At 42.9% G+C, this 22080-nt stretch overlaps 1 protein-coding gene across 1 annotated transcript in view; it reads left to right on the top strand.

Moving 5' to 3' along the window:
* SORL1 (sortilin related receptor 1) overlaps positions 1–22080 on the top strand; it is a 97977-nt gene that overhangs the window by 23189 nt on the left and 52708 nt on the right. The window contains exons 5-15 of the mRNA XM_070765637.1: positions 458–525; positions 1954–2134; positions 8196–8297; positions 9057–9226; positions 10041–10233; positions 11513–11630; positions 12823–12896; positions 13612–13700; positions 15905–16083; positions 19013–19199; positions 21010–21138. Coding sequence (XP_070621738.1) covers positions 458–525; positions 1954–2134; positions 8196–8297; positions 9057–9226; positions 10041–10233; positions 11513–11630; positions 12823–12896; positions 13612–13700; positions 15905–16083; positions 19013–19199; positions 21010–21138 — 1490 coding nt within the window. The remainder of the gene's footprint in view (positions 1–457; positions 526–1953; positions 2135–8195; positions 8298–9056; positions 9227–10040; positions 10234–11512; positions 11631–12822; positions 12897–13611; positions 13701–15904; positions 16084–19012; positions 19200–21009; positions 21139–22080) is intronic.

Below are 22080 nucleotides of genomic sequence, written 5' to 3'. Positions count from 1 at the left end.
ATCCCTCTTCACACCAATAGCTGCTTCCCTGTTTCTGCATGAGAAGTCCCAGATCCTTTCCTTTCCTCCTTCCTTCCCTTCTTCATTTCCTTAGCCCCTTTCCCCTTGCCTCTTTTTTTTACCCTTTCCTTTCCTATTTTCCCTTTCCTTTCCCTCTTTTTCCCCTTTCCTTTCTTTCTTTTCCTTTCTTATCCCCTTGCCTCTTTTTCCCTTTTCCTTTCCTATTTTCCCTTTCCTTTCCTTTCTTACTTTCCTTTCCCCTTGCCTCTTTCCCCCTTTCTTTCCTCTTTCCTCTTTCCTTCTTTCTTCCCTTTCCCTCCACTTCCCCCTTTCCTCATTCCTTTCTTCCCCTTCCCCGGTTCATGGCAAAAGAATCCACCTTGATGGCTTTTATTGCTCTTGCTCTAACTCGACCCTCACTTATGTCTTGCCATCTTCTTTCTTTTTTTCCCCCCAGCTCTGGAAATCGGATGATTTTGGGCAAACCTGGATTATGATTCATGAGCACGTGAAGTCCTTCGCTTGGTAGGTTCTGTAATTTATTCCTTGGGACTCTTTACCCCACTTCACAGTTTCACTTCCCTCCAATCTGGGGTGGTTTCAAATGAGAATATCCCAATCTTGTAGGATTCAGTGACCTCCCAAAATGTTGGCCAAAATTATGTAAAAAAGGGTTATTTTGTTTGTTTGCTGCCCTTTCCCTTCCTCTCTCCCTCCACTGGTGGTATCTACATGAACTACCAGGGGTCTCTAGTCTCCAGATTGTAAAACTTCCTCCTAGGTGCATTTGACTGGCTACCGTTGGAGGCAGCATTCTGGGGTCCAAACTTTACAATATTTGGACTTCAACTCCCAGAATTCCCGAGCATACTGGTTGAGGAATTCTGGGGAATTGAAATCCAAATGTTGTAAAATTGCTGAAGTTGAAAAATTCTAATCTATAGGTGCCTATGACACATTCTGTAAATTAGATCACACATAACCAATATCCAGTTGGGAACATCTACTGTGGTGAATGTGTGTGTTGTGTTAAAAAGTGAAGGAGGGAGAGAGAGAGAGAGAAAGAGAGAGAGAAACACACAGAGAGAGAGAAACAGTGAGAGATAAAAAGAGAGAGAGAGAGAGAGAGAGGGAGAAACACACAGAGAAAAAAACAGAGAGAACAGAGAAAACAGAAAAAAACAGAGAGAGAAAAAACAGAAAGAGAAAAAAACAGAGAGAGAGAGAAAGAGAGAGAGAAAAACACAGAGAGAAACAGAAAAAACAGAAAAACAGAGAGGGAGAGAAACAGAGAGAAAAAACAGAGAAAGAGAAAGAAAAACAGAGAGAGAGAAAGAGTGAGAGAGAAAGAGAGAAACACATAGAGAGAAACAAAAAACAGAGAGAGACAGAGAGAAACAGAAAAAACAGAGAAAGAGAAAGAAAAACAGAGAGAGAGGAAGAGAGAGGGAGAGAAACAGAGAAATAGAGAGAAATAGAGAGAGAGAAAAACACATAGAGAAATAGAGAGAGAGAGAAAACAGAAACAGAGAGAAAGAGAGAGAAAAAACAGAGGGAGACCGAGAGAGAGAAACGGGGGGAGAGAGAGAAATAGAGAGAAACAGAGAGAGAATTTGTATTTATTTATTTTATTTATTTATTTATTAGATTTGTATGCCGCCCCTCTCCGAAGACTCGGGGTGGCTAACAACAATATGTTGCCAAGTCAATTTAATAGATTTGTATGCCAAGTCTACGGAGAGGGGCGGCATACAAATCTATTAAATTGAATTGAATTGAATTGAAACAGGGGGAGAGAGAGAGAATGACCACTCCCAGAATTTCCTAGCCAGCATGAAAGTCCACAAGTCTTGTAGTTGCCAAGTTTGGAGACCCCTGGTCTAAACTTAAAGAACCAAAATCACTTTTTTCCCCCATGCACCAATTTCCCCCTCTTTTCTTCTGCCATTTAAGGGGCGTGGAGCCGTACGACAAGCCAAGCACAATCTACATTGAGCGGCACGAACCTAATTTGTCATCCACGGTCTTCCGCAGCACAGATTTCTTCCAGACGCGGGAAAATAAAGAGATTTTGCTGGAAGAGGTGGAAGACTTCCAGCTCAGGGACAAATATCTCTTTGCAACGAAATCTGGGGTAAGAAGCTGCTTTCTTAGGGGGGTGGGGGCTGCAAAAGGGGTCTCCCACCAGGCAGCCACAGATGGTAAGATCATCTCTAGATCAGGGGGGTCTCCAACCTTGGCAAGTTTAAGACTTGTGGACTTCAACTCCCAGAATTCCTCAGCCAGCAAAGTAAAGCTGGCTGAAGAATTCTGGGAGTTGAAGTCCCAAAGTCTTAAAGTTGCCTTTAAGGGAAGACCTGCATTGGTTGCCGATCAGTTTCCGGTCACAATTCAAAGTGTTGGCTATGACCTATAAAGCCCTTCATGGCACCGGGCCAGAATATCTCAGAGACCGCCTTCTGCCGCACGAATCCCAGCGACCAGTTAGGTCCCACAGAGTGGATCTTCTCCAGGTCCCGTCAACCAAACAATGTCACTTGGCGGGACCCAGAGGAAGAGCTTTCTCTGTGGCGGCCCCGACGCTCTGGAACCAACTCCCCCCAGAGATTAGAATTGCCCCCACCCTCCTTGCCTTTCGTAAGCTGCTTAAAACCCACCTCTGCCGCCAGGCATGGGGGAACTAAGATACACTTTCCCCCTAGGCCTTCACAATTTTATGTATGGTATGTATGGTATGTTTGTATGTATGATTTTATATAATGGGTTTTTAACTGCTTTTTTAGTATTGGATTTTGTTGTACTGTTTTACTGCTGTTGTTAGCCGCCCCGAGTCTGCGGAGAGGGGCGGCATACAAATCCAATAAATATTAATAATAATTTATTTTATTTTATTATTTTATTTTTTATTTTCTTCACCCTCTGGGTGAAGAAATATTTCCCTTTATTTATCCTCACTTTCTTACCTATGAGCTTTAGGGATTTCCCCCTCATCCTAGTATTATGTGATAGAGAAAAGGATTCTTCTCTATCCACCTTTTCTATCCCATGCATGATTTTATACACTTCGATCAAGTCACCTCTCCAACGCCGTCTTTCAAGGCTGAAGAGACCAAGGCGTTGCAACCTGGTATCATAAGGGAAGGGCTCCATTTCCTTGATCATTCTTGTTGCCCTTTTTTGCACCAAAAAAGTGAGGGGAACAAGAATGGAAAAGCAAAATCAAGCAGTTAAAACAATTAAGAAAAAAACATGCATGTCTCTTGCAGCCTGATCGCGATGATATACCATCTCATCAGCGACCTCAGGCCTGCCGGAAAAGCCAGGTCTTAATGGCTTTACGGAAGGCCAGTAGGGTGGGGATAGTCCTGATCTTGGGAGGTAACTGGTTCCAACAAGCTGGGGCCACCACAGAGAAGGCCCTCCCCTGCAGGCCCACCAGCTGACATTGTTTACCTGACGGGACCCGGAGAATGCCAGTCCTGTGGGTTCTTATTGGTCACTGGGAGGTATGCGGTAGGAGGCGGTCTCAAAGATAGTCTGGCTCTGAGCCATGTAGGGCTTTAAAGGTGATAACCTTTTTTTTTGCAAAAATGTTCCCAAAAACCTCTCCAATATGTTGGAAGTGTAAAAAAGAAAGAGGCACGTTCTACCACCAATGGTGGACATGCACACAGGCAAAAAAGTTTTGGAATAAAATAACAAATTGGTTAAAAGAAATAGCAAATGGAAGAAATCGAAAAAAAACCAGAATTATATTTATTGGGTATTTGAAATAAAAAAATAGAAAAAGAAGTAAGATGCCTAGTTATACATATACTAACAGCTGCCAGAATAGTATATGCCCAACAGTGGAAAACAGATAAAATACCGGAAGAAAACATAATAATTAAAAAAATACTAGACTGTGCGGAGATGGACAGGCTATGCAAAAGATTAGAGGGAAAAGAAGAATCAGATTACTATAAAACATGGGCAAAATTTTATGATTGGCTAAAAGAAATAAATAAATAAAAATGTATGCAAAGCAACACGTCAAATAAAAGAATTCAAAAATTAATATTATGTAAAAGAAGTGTAATTCTCTGATCAAATATCCCCCCAAAAAGTGGGGAAACTTTCATTTCCCAAATGTTGTATATATACCGTATATGTTTTTATGTATGTTTTTTTCCCTTTGTCTTGTATGTCACATTTGTAAAATAAAATAATAATAATAATAATAATAATAATAATAATAATAAAATAAAGGTGATAACCAACACCTTGAATTGTGCCCGGAGACCAATTGGGAACCTATGCAGCCTGCAGAGAATTGGTGAGGTGTGGGTATATTTAGGTGCACCCACAACGGACCACCAGCAGTCTCCGGACAGTCTTCAAGGGTAGCCCCATGTAGAGCGCATTGCAATACTATTGCAATAATGTTGAGAAACACTACTTTAGAAAACTTGTGTCCAAACGTTTGATGGAGAGATTTCGCTCAAACAAGCCGGAACACAACCGATTGTTCATTTGTTTTTAATTTATTACGACATGTTCCAGAGCTGCACAAACTCCAACATTTCACCTGCACACGATGTACCTTCTTACAAAGGAAGAAAAGAGAGAAATTTCTCCCTTCGTTGGCGGACTGGTTTTTGGAACGAGACATTCTGAACCTAGTATACTGATATAATGACTTCAGAACATGCTGACCTCAGAAGGATGGAATGCTGAGTCAACCTTGAGCCTGGCGAGATTCGAACTCCTGGCTGTGGGCAGAGTTAGCCTGCAATATTGCTTTCTAATCATTGTGAAAGGGAGGGGGAACGGGAGGAGGAAGGAAGGAAGGAAAAAGGAAAGAAGGAAGAGAGGGAGGGAGGGAGGAAAGAAGGGGAAGGAAGAAAGGAAGGAAAAAGGAAGGAAGGAAAGAAGAAGAAGGAAGGAATAGCACTTATGTATCACTTCACAGTGCTTTACAGCCCTCTCTAAGTGGTAAATATTCTACTTTATTCTCAAGATAAATCCTATCCTATTCTAAATAAATATTCTATTCTATTATCAAGATAGATTCTATTCTGTTCTATTCTATTTTCTATACTCCATTCCTATTCCCATTCTATTCTATTCTATTCTATTCTATTAGGAACATAGAAGACTGACGGCAGAAAAAGACCTCATGGTCCATCTAGTCTGCCCTTATACTATTTCCTGTATTTTATCTTACAATGGATATATATGTTTATCCCAGGCATGTTTAAATTCAGTGACTGTGGATTTACCAACCACGTCTGCTGGAAGTTTGTTCCAAGGATCTACTACTCTTTCAGTAAAATAATATTTTCTCATGTTGCTTTTGATCTTTCCCCCAACTAACTTCAGATTGTGTCCCCTTGTTCTTGTGTTCACTTTCCTATTAAAAACACTTCCCTCCTGAACCTTATTTTACCCTTTAACATATTTAAATGTTTCGATCATGTCCCCCCTTTCCCTTCTGTCCTCCAGACTATACAGATGGAGTTCATGAAGTCTTTCCTGATACGTTTTATGCTTAAGACCTTCCACCATTCTTGTAGCCCGTCTTTGGACAACTTCAATTTTGTCAATATCTTTTTGTAGGTGAGGTCTCCAGAACTGAACACAGTACTCCAAATGTGGTCTCACCAGCATTCTATATAGCGGGATCACAATCTCCCTCTTCCTGCTTGTTACACCTCTAGCTATGCAGCCAAGCATCCTACTTGCTTTTCCTACCGCCCGACCACACTGCTCACCCATCTTGAGACTGTCAGAAATCACTACCCCTAAATCCTTCTCTTCTGAAGTTTTTGCTTCAGAAGAGAAGGATTTAGGGGTAATGATTTCTGACTAATCTATTCTATTCTATTCTTCTCAATAAAGATTCCACTCCACTCTATTCCATTCTATTCTATTTGATTGTATTCTCTTTTATTGAGCACTTTCTGCAGTCATTGGTGATACGATACAGATGTTTGTTTTCCAGGGCAACCCCCCCCCCTCTTTCTTGCTCTCTCTCTCTCTCCTACGCTGCTTCTTTTCAATCCACAACCACAGCGCAGTTACAACATTGTGGCATTTGTTAATTGCTTGGAGACCAACCAACAAGGGAATATGTATTGGCTTAGGCTGGGAGCCCAAAACCGCCGGTGTTTAAACTACCCCATTGTAGCAAATGGATTCAGTTCGTTGAGCCACGGTGAATTTGGAACAGTAGTTTCTGGCAAGCTCCCATGGAAAAAGAGGTTTATTTATTTATTTATTTATTTATTTTGAAGTTTCAAAAACTCTGCAGTGCACAAAGCTCTGCACAAAGTAATTTTGGGGATGGACGCAATCCCTGGAAGGATCCACTATGGATAGTCCTTGACTTATGACCATAATTGAACTCAAGATTTCCCATCACTAAAGTGTTTGTTAGGTAAACGAGTCTTTCGGGATTGTGTGGCATAGACATTGAATAAATAATAATAATTAAAAATAATAAATCTTGCCCTATTTTTATCTATCTATCTATCTATCTATCTATCTATCTATCTATCTATCTATCATCTCTCTCTCTCTCCCTCCCTCCCTACTTACCTACCTACCTATCTCTATCATCCACCCATCCATCCATCTCTCTCTCTCCCTACCTACCTATCTCTATCATCCATCCACCCACTCACCCACCCACCCATCCATCTCTCTCTCTCTCTCTCCCTCCCTCCCTACCTGTATCTATCTGTCTGTCTGTCTGTCTGTCTGTCTGTCTGTCTGTCTGTCTGTCTGTCTGTCTGTCTGTCTGTCTGTCTATCTATCTATCTATCTATCTATCTATCTATCTATCTATCTATCTATCTATCTATCACATTTGTATGTCGCCTCTCTCCGAAGACTTGGGGTGGCTCACAGCATATAATATAAAACAGTAAATACAAATGTAATTAATTAAAAACTACATAAGCTAAAATCCCGATATATTAAAAAATCAATTGCACTCATTCAGACCTCAGCCATACATAACATTCATCAGCCAGGGGGCCAAGATCTAATCGCCCCAACCCTGGCAACATAAGTGAGTCTTAAGACTCTTGCAAAAGGTGAGGAGGGTGGGGGCAGTACGAATCTCCAGGGGGAGCTGGTTCCAGAGGTCTGGGGCCCCCACAGAGAAGGCTCTTCCCCTTGGCCCCACCAAGTGACCTTATCTGGTTGACAGGACCTGGAGAAGGCCGACTCTATGCGACCTAACCGGTGCAAATTTTTAGCAAAAAATTTGGTCACTAACTGAATTGTTCATTAACCTAGACATTCACTAACCGAGGTTCCACTGTATATTGTCCTTTTATATGTTGTAAGCTGTGCCGAGTCCTCGGAGAGGGGTGGCATATAAATCCAATAAAACTTAAGCTTTCACCTTGCTCCTCTAGGTTCATCGCAGGTGAGCAAATAAGCAGCAAGACAAACATGTTTTGACAATGTTAACCCTGAAAATGTCTCTTGGTCAAGTTGTGGTGATTTCCTGTTTCATTGGCCTGCATTGCCAGAGTCCGAGAGGCAACCTTGTTTAAACATTAAGCTGAAATTTAATCCTGGAACCTCAGTGCAACACCTCCGGACTTCCGTGGCCAGCGAAGCACCCGTTTTCGCGCTGCTGGGATTCCCCTGAGGCTTCCCTCCATGGGAAACCCCACCTCCGGACTTCCATGTTTTTGTGATGCTACAAGGGAATCCCAGCAGTGCAAAAACGGGTGCTTTGCTGGCAACGGAAGTCCGGAGGTGGGGTTTCAAATTGAGGGGAGCCCCAGCAAAATTGCAGCACCGCAAAAACACAGAAGTCCTCGAAACCCCACCTCCGGACTTCCATGTTTTTGTGATGCTGTGATTTTGCTGAGGCTTCCCTCGCTGGGAAACCCCACCTCCTGGGATTTCCCTGCAGCATTGCAAAAACATGGAAGTCCGGAGGTGGGGTTTCCCAGCGAGGGGAGCCTCAGGGGAATCCCAGCAGCGCAAAAACGGGCACTTCGCTGGCAACAGAAGTCCGGAGCATCCCAGTGGCGGCACCTTGGGTTTCTAAGGTGAAAATAGTTTGGAAGAAGAGACAAAAAAAATCTTAAACCCCGGGGTTTGTATCTCGAAAAGTTTGTATGACGAGGGGTTTGTAAGACGAGGTATCACTATAATTTATTTTTCTCTGTCCGTCTCTTTTCTCTTCGCAGCCACTGTTAGGCGATCAATCACAAAGATCTGTTCAACTCTGGGTCTCCTTTAACCGCACGCCGATGCAGGCTGCACAGTTTGCAACAAGGCACCCCATTAAGGTACGAACAAATGAGGGGGACTAGAAACTTTGTTCAGCCGTAAACCACACTTCTATAATCAGCATATTTTTTTACCCGCTGCAACCCGCTACTGATTGTACGCATCCTTTAAAACAAATGGTTATTTTCTTTCTTTTTTTAAAAAAAAAAATTATTTATTCATAAATAGAAAAACAATACAATTCAAAAAGAGCGTTTACAAACACATAATTAGAAGAAAGAAAAGAAAGGAGGAGGGAGAAAAAGAAAGGGAAAAACATGGCAAGAAAAAAGAAAGAAACGAGAGAGGGAAAGAGGCAAAAAGAGGGAAAAAATAGGAAAATAAAAATAAAAAATAAAGAAAGAAAGGAAAACGGTTATATAGCACGTCGTTATCATTTTGTTTGCATTCCTGGTGAATCCAAAAGCAAACTCTATATATCTCCTTATTGCTTTGTCTAGTCCATACATTTTCATTATGTTATTTATAGTTATCAAGTATATCCATATATTATTTACTTATTTATTGGTTATATCTTCTGGTTTCAAGCCACAAATGGCTGTTTTCAATAGGCCTCGAGATATTACCATGCCCATTGCACAGCTGGGGAAAAACTGAGGCTTCTCTAAAACTACGGTAAACTCTTGGCAAAGGTGAGAGGTTTTGGTGGCGTTTTTGAAATTAGACACCATATGTTTAAGCCACTTGCTCGAATGCTTTTAATTACCTGTTTCAAAAAAACGTACAAACATTTTCCGCTCCCAAATTTTGTCTTGAAGGAGTATTATATTGCGGACACTTCCGAAGACCAGGTGTTTGTGTGCGTCACTTATAGTAACAATAGCACCAGCCTCTACATCTCCGAAACTGAAGGGCTACACTTTTCATTGACTTTGGAAAACATCCTGTATTACAGTCCTGGCGGAGCAGGCAGTGACACCTTAGTAAGGTAAGAAGGTAGAGAGACAAATAGGTGACGTTCCCCTTCCTCTGGGAGAAAAAAATAAGATGTAGGAAATAATTCAAGGTTCTGCCACGGTAACTTACAGTACAGTGCAAAAGTCTTAGGCAACCGTTAGACTTGTTGTAGCAATGGTGTTAATAGCTATAACAATAGCACTTAGGATTATACAGTGGTACCTCTACCTACAAACACCTCTACTTACAAACTTTTCTAAATAAGAACCGGGTGTTCAAGATTTTTTTTGCCTCTTCTCAAGAACCACTTACAAACCCGAGCCTCCGAAATTGTAACCAGAAAAGGCACGGAGAAGCCTCTGTGGGGCCTCTCTAGGAATCTCCTGGGATGAAACAGGGCCGGAAAAGGCAGGGAGAAGCCTCCGTGGGGCCTCTCGAGGAATCTCCTGGGAGGAAACAGGGCCTCCACCCCCCCTGTGGTATCCCTGGGCCAGTTGCACGCATTATTTGCTTTTACATTGATTCCTATGGGGAAAATTGCTCCTTCTTACAAACTTTTCTACTTAAGAATCTGGTCACGGAATGAATTAAGTTCGTAAGTAGAGGTACCACTGTATAAGAGTTGGAAGGGATCTTGTAGGCCATCTAGTCCAATTGCCCACCGTAGCAGGAGTCTCTACCCCATTTTGGACAAATGGCAGTCCAATCTCCCTTCAAAACCTAAGACTCTTGCACAGTGCTATAGATCCCTAAAGTTGAATCCGGTGTTTCTCACCCTGTTGTTTTGGTTGTCTCGGCCGACCTGGAACGACCAGTCGGTTGAGTTGAGTATCTTCTTTCGGCAGATACTTTGCAAGCGAGCCTTTTGCCGACTTCCACCGCGTCGAGGGCATCCCGGGTGTTTATATCACCACCTTGATCAACGGCTCGTTCAGCGACGAGAATATGCGCTCGGTCATCACCTTCGACAAAGGTGGGACTTGGGAATTTCTCCAGCCTCCAGAGTATACTCACTATGGCGAAAAGATAAATTGTGAGGTAATGATGCCGGCAACGGACGGAACGGTGCTGCCTCTCGAAAGGCTTTCGGACCGCTCGTTGCGTTCGAGGGTCCCAGTTAAGCTTCACGCAGGTTGTAGAAGTAGCTGAAGTTGGGGGACGTCAACCCACGGTGAGCTTTATCTTACTTTATTGGTCATCGGTGATGTGGGTGAGCAGCTGCGGACGGCAGAGGTTCTGGATCGTCTACACCAGTGATGGCGAACCTTTTTTCCCCCTCAGGTGCTGAAATAGCGTGCAGGCGCACTATCGCGCAAGCAACCCATATTTCAATGCCCGGAGGCCCTCTGGAGTACGGAAATGGCCTGTTTCCCAACTCCTGGTGGGCCCAGTAGGCTCGTGTTTGGCCCTCCCCAGGCTTCAAAGGCTTCCCCGGAGCCAGGCAAGGGTAAAAATGTTCTTCCCCATCCTACCGGAGGCCCTCTGCAGGCCGGAAACGGCCTGTTTCCCAACTTCTGGTGGGCCCAGTAGGCTCATGTTTGGCCCTCCCCAGGCCGCAAAGGCTTTTCTGGAGCTGGGCAAAGGTAAAAACGTCCTTCCCCATTCTCCTGGAGGCTCTCTGGAAACCAAAAACGCCCTCCCAGAGCCTCTGTGCTAGCCAAAAATCAGCTAGCCAGCACATACATGCATGTTGGAGCTGAGCTAGGGCAACAGCTCGCCTGCCAGCAGTTATGGCTCCGCATGTGGCACCCGTTGCCATAGGTTCCCCATCAGTGGTCTACACATTCTCTCACTCATGTCCATATTTTTTGAACAAATAGCTTTCTCTTTATAAACTTGTTCTTTTCCCAAAGGTGATTTTTTTCTTCCAAGCGGCAACTAGATTTTCTGTTTTTTTTCTTTGAAGACGTTTCACTTCTCATCCAAGAAGTGTCTTCAGTTCTGACTCAATGGTGGTGAATGGAAGGATTGATTCTCCTTGCAGACAGCTGATCATTTGCATTATTTTAATGGGTCATTAAAGACACCTTGAGGTTTAGCTGTGTCCTCATAGTCAACAAAGAGAAGGGAAGTCCACGAACAAACAGATCTATTCAAGATCTGGTATCCAAAAATAATTATACATGATCCTTAAAACTTTGCTAAAACTTGCTGCAGTGGCCTACAGGTGGAGCTCTCACCTCACAATCAGGAGACCGTGAGTTCGATCCTAGGTAGCGGCAGATTCCGGTAGTAATCCTAGGTAGTAGATTCCGAAATTCTAAATGCATCTTATTTTCTAAGGCAAAGTGACGTTTGTGTGTTTCCTCTTCGCTAGCTTTCCTTGGGGTGTTCTCTTCACTTGGCCCAAAGACTGAGCCAGCTCCTCAACTTCCAGCTGCGCAGAATGCCTATCCTGTCCAAGGAATCCGCTCCGGGTCTGATCATTGCAACAGGTAGATCTTAATTTTTCGCTTCGATCCTCTCACTCTGCGCTCCTTAAATTCTAGTTGGTCGATGGTCAAAGCCCAATGAATGATAATTTTCTACATCTTGCTTTCTCCCTGGCCTGGGAGAAAAAACCCAAAGCCTGATGCAGCCCTCAATAAAATTGTGTTTGACACCCCTGGTAGAATTTGTGATCTAGCCATAAAGAATAAATTATAATCACTCGTTGATATGTAAATTGTATTGCAATGGCAGTTCTGTGTTAGCAAAAACTTCAGAAGAGAAGGATTTAGGGGTCGTGCTTTCTGACAGTCTCAAAATGGGTGAGCAGTGTGGTCGGGCGGTAGGAAAAGCAAGTAGGATGCTTGGCTGCATAGCTAGAGGTATAACAAGCAGGAAGAGGGAGATTGTGATCCCCTTATATAGAGCGCTGGTGAGACCACATTTGGAATACTGTGTCCAGTTCTGGAGACCTCACTTACAAAAAGAGATTGACAAAATTGAACGGGTCCAAAGACGGGCTACAAGAATGGTGGGAGGTCTTAAGCATAAAACGTATCAGGAAAGACTTCATGAACTCAATCTGTATAGTCTGGAGGACAGAAGGAAAAGGGGGTACATGATCGAAACATTTAAATATGTTAAAGGGTTAAATAAGGTCCAGGAGGGAAGTGTTTTTAATAGGAAAGTGAACACAAGAACAAGGGGACACAATCTGAAGTTAGTTGGGGGAAAGATCAAAAGCAACATGAGAAAATATTATTTTACTGAAAGAGTAGTAGATCCTTGGAACAAACTTCCAGCAGACGTGGTAGATAAATCCACAGTCACTGAATTTAAACATGCCTGGGATAAACATATATCCATCCTAAGATAAAATGCAGGAAATAGTATAAGGGCAGACTAGATGGACCACAAGGTCTTTTTCTTCCGTCAGTCTTCTATGTTTCTAAATAAAATGCAGATCCTAGCTTAGAATAATGTTAAAGATGTTTGTACAGACCCTCCAATTGGTGGTGGGGTATGTATGTTGTTAGGTGGTGGGTGCACCTTCACAGGGCACTGTTTTATGTTGTATGATGTGCAGTCTGTGTAACATCTAAAAAACCAATAAAAATATATTTTAAAATACACCCGTAGTCTTGAGGCACTAACTGATCGGAAAAATCGCACCCGAGATTCACATGTTTCTCTTTGCAGGTTCTGTAGGGAGAAACATGGCAAGTAAAATGAACGTCTATATTTCCAGCAGTGCTGGGGTCAGATGGCAAGAGGTAAGAGAATGTGTAAATCCCTATAGCTCTAGAGTAAGGGTTCTCAACCTGTGGGTCGGGACCCCTTTGGGGGTCGAATGACCTTCTCGTAGGAGTCGCCTAGGACCATGAGAAAAGACAAGCATATATTTTTTCTTATAATAAACTTTATTAATTTTCATAAAATTGACAGACAGACTTACAAACATTAAACATATAGTTGGGGTTACAATTACCCCGCTCATTTTAGAAGTCTATTGGTATACAGAAAAAGAATACACTATTAATTCATTAAATTCACATGCTAATTTAAACGAAAAGAAGAATTTTGTTCAAACATTATAATAATTTTCCCCATAGGAATCAATGTAAACGCAAATAATGCGTGCAAACCCATTAGTAAAGAAATAAAAGCTCGGAATTTGGGTGGGAGGAGGAGGAGGAGGAAGAAGAGGAGGAGGACAGTCGCTGCCGAAGGATATTATTATTAAAAAGTATGATTTGACTGAAAGAACAGTAGATGCTTGGAATAAACTTCCAGCAGACGTGGTTGGTAAATCTACAGTCACTGAATTGAAACATGCCTGGGATAAACATATATCCATCCTAAGATAAAATACAAAAAATAATATAAGGGCAGACTAGATGGTCCATGAGGTCTTTTTCTGCCGTCAATCTTCTATGTTTCTATCTGTGGCCATCGTAATCCAATGACTTTATTTGTTTCCTCTCTCAGGTCCTGTCTGGGCCCCATTATTACTCCTGGGGAGACCACGGGGGCATCCTCATGGCTGTGACCCAGGGGTCAGAAACAAACCAGCTGAAGTAAGCTAAGTAGCAATAAATCTTCCTGGCCTGGGGGACTGAGTCGGTAAACTGGGATAATGTATTTTCCACTGGCCAGGTGTTTTAGGCCACCTGGGAGAATGGAAATGGAATCTTGATAGCCCTGGTCTAAGTTAGAGGTCTTCAAATTTGGTAACTTTTAAGACTTGGCAACTTTAAGAGCCTCAGTGGCACAGTGGTTAGAGTGCAGTACTGCAAGCTACTTCTGCTGATCACCGGCTGCCTGCAGTTTGGCAGATCGAATCTCAGTAGGCTCAAGGTTGACTCAGCCTTCCATCCTTCCAAGGTAAAATGAGGACCCAGATTGTTGGGGGCAAAAGGCTGACTCTGTAAACTGCTTGGAGAGGGCTGTAAAGCACTGTGAAGCGGTATATAAATCTAAATGCTCTTGCTATTGCTTGTGGACTTCAACTCCCAGAATTCTCCAGCCAGCTATGCTATGCTGGCTGGAGAATTCTGGGAGTTGAAGTCCACAAGCCTTAAAGTTGCCAGGATTGAAGCCCTCGGCTCTAAATCATTATGGATGGAGACTTTGAAGAGCTGAGAAAACTTTTAGAGGGGCAATTTCACTCAAATCTCTGTAGCCAAAGATTCCAACAGATTGTGTTCTGTCCCAGTGAACAATTTAATTTGCATCTCGGGTTTTTGGGGAAACAAGGAAGCAAAAACCCAGCCTGTGTAGGAAAAAGGCCCAAACAGTAATCCTTTCCCGCTTCCATTATCTTGATTTTATGGGGAAAAAATCATGGGCGATGATTAAAGGAGCTTGCCACATTTTGGCAAGACAAGCAGCTTCTAGGAGATGAGTTTTGCAGAGCAGAAATCAGGTATTTCAGGGAACATTTCTGAAACCCCAGATCTATTACGGAGTCCATGAAAGCAACCTTGAAACCCCAACACGAATTACCCAGAAGGTCTGGCTTATATACCTGCTGGGGAGTGGTCAGGAAACCCTTAGAGTTAAAACTTCCAACTATTTCCTTTTAGCATACAAGTGTTGTTGTATGCTTTGTAATCTCCTGAATCGAGCATCTAAGAGTGGCTCATTATCTCCAATGTCCCCTTTGTCCTGGACCAATCCCTCATTGGCATATTATTATTATTATTTATTCTTTGTCCAATATACAATACATATGGAAGAGAATAGACATTAAGTAATATATATAAAGATAGAATAGATAGATAGATAGATAGATAGATAGATAGATAGATAGATAGATAAGGAGAGAATATGTATGATATATAAGATAAGGGAAGACAATTGGACAGGGGACGATAGGCACATCGGTGCACTTATATACACCCCTTACTGGCCTCTTAGGAACCTGGAGAGGTCAATCGTGGAGAGTCTGAGGGAGAAGTGTTGGGGGTTGGGAGTTGACACTATTGAGTCCGGTAATGAGTTCCACGCTTTGACAACTCGATTGTTAAAGTCATATTTTTTACCGTCAAGTTTGGAGCGGTTAATATTAAGTTTGAATCTGTTGCGTGCTCTTGTGTTGTTGCAGTTGAAGCTGAAGTAGTCGTTGACCGGAAGGACGTTGCAGCATATGATCTTGTGGGCAATACTTAAATCGTGTTTTAGGTGCCGCAGTTCTAAGCTTTCTAGACCCAGGATAGTTAGTCTATTTTCGTAGGGTGTTCTGTTTCAAGTGGAGGAGTGGAGGGCTCTTCTGGTGAAATATCTTTGGACGTTTTTGAGAGTGTTGATGTCTGAGGTGTGGTGTGGGTTCCAGACAGATGAGCTGTATTCGAGAATGGGTCTGGCATAGGTTTTGTAGGCTCTGGTCAGCAGTGTGAGATTGCCAGAGCAGAAGCTACATAGGATCAGGTTAACAACTCTGGAAGCCTTTTTGGTGATATTGTTGCAGTGGGCTTTAGCACTTAGGTCGTTTGATATTAGTATTCCAAGGTCGTCCCTTGGGTTCATTAGGTCTATTTCTCCTTCATTCTCACTCTCTGCCTCAGCTGGCAACACCACTGGCCCTGGGTACCTAGATGGGCCTGGCTCATCCTCCTCAGAATCAGAGGTGGACGAGAAACACTCACAACAGATTTAATACCCTGAACTTAATAGATGCAAATAGCAAGAAACGGGGACTATGTGAAACAAAAGATGCTGGAATGGGGAAGGACCAAAATCAAGGTATGGCAGACATCTCCTGGCCGTTCTTTCCGTGTAGGTATAGCACGAATGAAGGGGAAACTTGGAAAACCTTCACGTTCTCCGAAAAGCCAGTCTTCGTGTATGGCCTGCTGACAGAACCGGGCGAGAAAAGCACCATCTTCACCATTTTTGGGTCTTACAAAGAAAACGGACACAGTTGGCTGATTCTGCAGATCAACACCACGGACGTCCTCGGTAAGGGAAGCGGTTGGCCCGCAAGTGGTATTTCTTGATCTCGGTGTAGGCTGAAGCTTGTCTTTGTGGTATGTCTGGTTAGGTCCCACAGAGTTGGCCTTCTCCAGGTTCCGTCGGCCAGGCAGTGTCATTTGGCGGGACCTAGGGGAAGAACCTTCTCTGTGGTGGCTCCGGCCCTTTGGAATGAATTTCCTCTGGAGATACGTACCGTCCCCTCCCTCCTGGCCTTTCGCAAAGTTTTGAAGACCCATCTCTGCCGGCGGGCATGGGGGTCGTGAGTATTGAGATCAATTCCAGTCATTGCCTTGAATGATTGATTAGGCGAATGTAGATGCTTGTGTGGGATAAATGGGTTTAAACAGGGTGTCCAGCAATAATAATAATAATAATAATAATAATAATAATAATAACAACAACAACAACAACAATAATAATAACAACAACAATAATAACAACAGCAACATAATAATAATAATAATAATAATAATAATAATAATAATAATAATAATAATTTATTAGATTTGTATGCCGCCCCTCTCCGGAGACTTCCAGCAAACCTGGAAAACAGGGAAATCGGGGAATTATCAGGGAAATTGGCAGTTCGGGAAATATCAGGGAATTCGTAAAAAAACCTGGAATAAATCGGGGGGGAAACCACACTGTATTAAAATGTTTAAAAGACAGGGAAAAATCATGTAAAAAAAAAAAAGGATCCTCTTGCCTGACAGAGTCAAGCAAAAAGGAGCATAACTGTGGCAACAACTTGCTTTCTCAGCTACCAATATTTCTCCATGGTTTAGCTGTTTGGTATGATGTCATCGACAACCGTGACTTAACTAGATAGCAAGTTATAGGGAATTGTCAAGGAAATATCAGGGAATTTCAAAATGCTTTCCCCCTGGACTGCCTGTTAAATTTTTTTAGTTTTTATAGTAATCTTAATACAGTGGTACCTCATCTTACGAACGCCTCTTCTAACGAACTTTTCAAGATACGAACCCGGTGTTTAAGATTTTTTTGCCTCTTCTTCCGAACTATTTTCACCTTACGAACCCAAGCAGCTGCTGATGGGATGAAGGGGTTTCTTTTCCCCCCCTTTTTTGAAGAAAGAAAAGGAAGGGGCTGCTTGAAGTAGGAAAGATTTTGCAGAGAACAACGTGCTTGCAAAAGCACTGAAAGGGTGTCTTTTTAGGAAAGAAAAGGGAGGAGGGAGAGGCAGCTTGGGGGAGGAAATTTTTTGCAGAGAACAACGTGCTTGCAAAGGCAGTGAAACGGTGTCTTTTGAAGAAAGAAAAGGGAGGGGCAGCTTGGAGGAAAGATTTTGCAGAGAACAACGTGATTGCAAAAGCACTGAAAGGGTGTCTTTTTAGGAAAGAAAAGGGAGGAGGGAGAGGCAGCTTGGGGGAGGAAATTTTTTGCAGAGAACAACGTGCTTGCAAAGGCACTGAAACGGTGTCTTTTGAAGAAAGAAAAGGGAGGGGCAGCTTGGAGGAAAGATTTTGCAGAGAACAACGTGCTTGCAAAAGCACTGAAAGGGTGTCTTTTTAAGAAAGAAAAGGGAGGAGGGAGAGGCAGCTTGGGGGAGGAAATTTTTTGCAGAGAACAACGTGCTTGCAAAGGCACTGAAATGGTGTCTTTTGAAGAAAGAAAAGGGAGGGGCAGCTTGGAGGAAAGATTTTGCAGAGAACAACATGATTGCAAAAGCACTGAAAGGGTGTCTTTTTAAGAAAGAAAAGGGAGGAGAGAGAGGCAGCTTGGGGGAGGAAATTTTTTGCAGAGAACAACGTGCTTGCAAAGGCAGTGAAACGGTGTCTTTTGAAGAAAGAAAAGGGAGGGGCAGCTTGGAGGAAAGATTTTGCAGAGAACAACGTGATTGCAAAAGCACTGAAAGGGTGTCTTTTTAGGAAAGAAAAGGGAGGAGGGAGAGGCAGCTTGGGGGAGGAAATTTTTTGCAGAGGACAACGTGCTTGCAAAGGCACTGAAATGGTGTCTTTTGAAGAAAGAAAAGGGAGGGGCAGCTTGGAGGAAAGATTTTGCAGAGAACAACGTGCTTGCAAAAGCACTGAAAGGGTGTCTTTTTAAGAAAGAAAAGGGAGGAGGGAGAGGCAGCTTGGGGGAGGAAATTTTTTGCAGAGAACAACGTGCTTGCAAAGGCACTGAAACGGTGTCTTTTGAAGAAAGAAAAGGGAGGGGCAGCTTGGAGGAAAGATTTTGCAGAGAACAACGTGATTGCAAAAGCACTGAAAGGGTGTCTTTTTAAGAAAGAAAAGGGAGGAGGGAGAGGCAGCTTGGGGGAGGAAATTTTTTGCAGAGAACAACGTGCTTGCAAAGGCAGTGAAACGGTGTCTTTTGAAGAAAGAAAAGGGAGGGGCAGCTTGGAGGAAAGATTTTGCAGAGAACAACGTGATTGCAAAAGCACTGAAAGGGTGTCTTTTTAGGAAAGAAAAGGGAGGAGGGAGAGGCAGCTTGGGGGAGGAATTTTTTTGCAGAGAACAACGTGCTTGCAAAGGCACTGAAACGGTGTCTTTTGAAGAAAGAAAAGGGAGGGGTGCCCCCCTTGCCTTCCTTCCTTCCCACTCACCCTTTAGCCTACCCTTGCTTTTTCCACCCGCCCCCTTTAGCTGCTCCTCCCTGCCCTCTGTTCGCCTCCCTTCTAAAGTTTGGGATTTTCCCGAAGGATTTGCAGGCATTATTTGCTTTTACATTGATTCCTATGGGAAATATTGTTTCATCTTACGAACTTTTCACCTTACGAACCTCCTCCTGGAACCAATTAAGTTCGTATGATGAGGTACCACTGTATTAGATTTCTATACATGTTTATCGAACTGTATTTATTACGTTGTACCCCGCCCTGAGTCATTTGAGAAGGGCGGCATAGAAGTTTAATAAATAAATCTTAAAACATAACCCCCTGGTGGTTCCCTAGGGGTGCCTTGCACAGAAAACGATTATAAGTTGTGGTCTCCCTCCGATGAACGTGGGAACGAGTGTCTCCTGGGACACAAGACGGTCTTCAAGAGGCGAACACCTCATGCCACTTGTTTCAATGGGGAAGATTTCGACCGACCATTCCGGGTCTCTAATTGTTCCTGCACCAGGGAAGACTACGAGTGGTAAGTCGAGGTCTGGTGAGCGATGCTTATGATGAATGTCGGAGGATGGGGACTTTCAAGGAAGAAGGTACCTTCTTTCTGACAGTCTCAAAATGGGTGAGCAGTGTGGTCGGGCAGTAGGAAAAGCAAGTAGGATGCTTGGCTGCATAGCTATAGGTATAACAAGCAGGAAGAGGGAGATTGTGATCCCGCCGTATAGAGCGCTGGTGAGACCCCATTTGGAAGACTGTGTTCAGTTCTGGAGACCCCACCTACAAAAAGATATTGACAAAATTGAACGGGTCCAAAGACGGGCTCCAAGAATGGTGGAAGGTCTTAAGCATAAAACGTATCAGGAAAGACTTCATGAACTCCATCTGTATAGTCTGGAGGACAGAAGGAAAAGGGGGGGACATGATCGAAACATTTAAATATGTTAAAGGGTTAAATAAGGTCCAGGAGGGAAGTGTTTTTAATAGGAAAGTGAACACAAGACACAAGGGGACACAATCTGAGGTTAGTTGGGGGAAAGATCAAAAGCAACGTGAGAAAATATTATTTTACTGAAAGAGTAGTAGATCCTTGGAACAAACTTCCAGCAGACGTGGTTGGTAAATCCACAGTCACTGAATTTAAACATGCCTGGGATAAACATAGATCCACTGTAAGATAAAATACAGGAAATAGTATAAGGGCAGACTAGATGGACCATGAGGTCTTTTTCTGCCGTCAGACTTCTATGTTTCTATGTTTCTTCGTTGGAAACCTCTAGAAATGTGGGTTTGCCTCAACTGTCTATCAACATTCCAACTGACAAACCCAACCAGAAGCGAGATGATCCAACCTGCGAATGCAAAACTTTATTGAGCACAGTGGTACCTCTACTTAGAAACACCCCTACTTATGAACTTTTCTAGATAAGAACTGGATGTTCAAGATTTTTTTGCCTCTTCACAAGAACCATTTTCCATTTACAAACCCGAGCCTCCGAAACTGTAACTGGAAAAGGCAGGGAGAAGCCTCCATGGGGCCCATCTAGGAATCTCCTGGAAGGAAACAGAGCCGGAAAAGGTGGGGAGAAGCCTCCGTGGGGCCTCTCTAGGAATCTCCTGGGAGGAAACATGGCCTCCACCCTCCCTGTGGTTTCCCCAATCTCACACATTATTTGCTTTTACATTGATTCCTATGGGAAAAATGGCTTCTTCTTACAAACTTTTCTATTTAAGAACCTGGTCACGGAACTAATTAAGTTCGTAAGTAGAGGTACCACTGTACATCATTTCGGCACTGTGGAGGGCAAGATTCCATCTAGCTAATTCCCGCGCAAACCCACATAATTAGAGCATAGAATTCGCCCTCCCTGTATTAGTGCAGGTTGCATTGTCCACTTGAGTGTCATTGTATTGTTATGAGAAAAAGTCATTTAGTTTGGCGGATACCAGCTGAAGTGTCCTTGCCTCCATTTCAGAGGCTTTTTTCCAGCCTGTGAAACCTCTGTTTTAGCACCACCCAGCCTCTCAAATAGAGATTTCAGAGGCTGAAAAAAAAGCCTCCGAAACAGCTTTGAAAAAAGCCTCTGAAAAAAGCCTCTGAAATGTTTGAGAGCCTGGGCAGGGCTACCTTTGGTGTATAAGATGCACCCAAATTTCCACCCTCTTTTAGGAGGGGAAAGGTGTATCTTATATTCCAAAAAATACAGTAACTGGTTGCAATTTCTGAATTCTTGCTTTTCTAAGACTTGAAACCAGCTTCTCTACAACAACAACAACTACTACTAGAAGAAATATATATTTTTTACTTTGCTCTTTTTTCTTTAAACTTCCCCATTTAGCGATTTTGGTTTCAAGCTAAGTGAGGACCTGTCATTAGAAGTTTGCATTCCGGATCCCGAGTTTGCTGGCAAACTTTTCTCGCCTCCTGCGCTGTGCCCGGTTGGGTCAACCTACAAGAAGACACGAGGGTAGGTCGCGAGATTTACATACTGACAAAGGTTTATCAAGCTCATTTGCAAAGCAGTTTTTGAGACAAGCGGAAATAGAATTTTAAATATATGGTTGTGTTGTAAAGGGGGAATGGTTGACTGAGATGAAGGGAAGAGGGTCTTATGAACTGTTTGCATAGATTTATCTGAGCGTGAAGCAATTCTGTGTGTCAGAGGCAATTAAATAAATTAAACATCGTAAAAGAATTAGAAACACCATAAAACAATAAATCGCTTCCTGATAGTGAGTCAAAACCAAGGTGAGAATTGAAGTCAAAACAGTATAGAGAACATCCAAGAATCTAAATAACTGATTAAATGAGTTTCTGTAGAAGAAAGCCTAAGGTGGGGGGAAAATAGGATTTTAGGCTTTTCTTAAGTTTGTCAGAAAAGCATCAATTAAAATTGCATTTATCTGTTATTATGAAGATAGTTTATTTATTTATTTATTAGATTTGTATGCCGCCCCTCTCCGTAGACTCGGGGCGGCTCACAACACAATAAAACAGTTCATGACAAATCTAATCATTTACAATTTAAAATATTTTTAAAAACCCATTATTAAGCAGACATACATACAAACATACCATACATAAATTGTATAGGCCCGGGGGAGATATCTCAGTTCACCCATGCCTGACGACAAAGGTGGGTTTTGAGGAGTTTACGAAAGGCAAGGAGGGTAGGGGCAGTTCTAATCTCTGGGGGGAGCTGGTTCCAGAGAGTCGGGGCCGCCACAGAGAAGGCTCTTCCCCTGGGGCCCGCCAACCGACATTGTTTAGTTGACGGGACCCGGAGAAGGTTGTCATGGATCCTTAAGGTAGGGAGGGGAACATCACTAGTGTTATGCCGGCCCTTCATTAAGAGCCCCTCTAATGAGTTAGCAAAGTAAACTCAGACACACACACCATCTCAGAATAA

This window comes from Erythrolamprus reginae, chromosome 12, assembly GCF_031021105.1.
Source record: "Erythrolamprus reginae isolate rEryReg1 chromosome 12, rEryReg1.hap1, whole genome shotgun sequence".
Taxonomy (NCBI): Eukaryota; Metazoa; Chordata; class Lepidosauria; order Squamata; family Dipsadidae; genus Erythrolamprus; species Erythrolamprus reginae.
The sequence above is the reverse complement of the archived record's forward strand: the minus strand, read 5'-3'. Positions and strand labels throughout refer to the sequence as shown.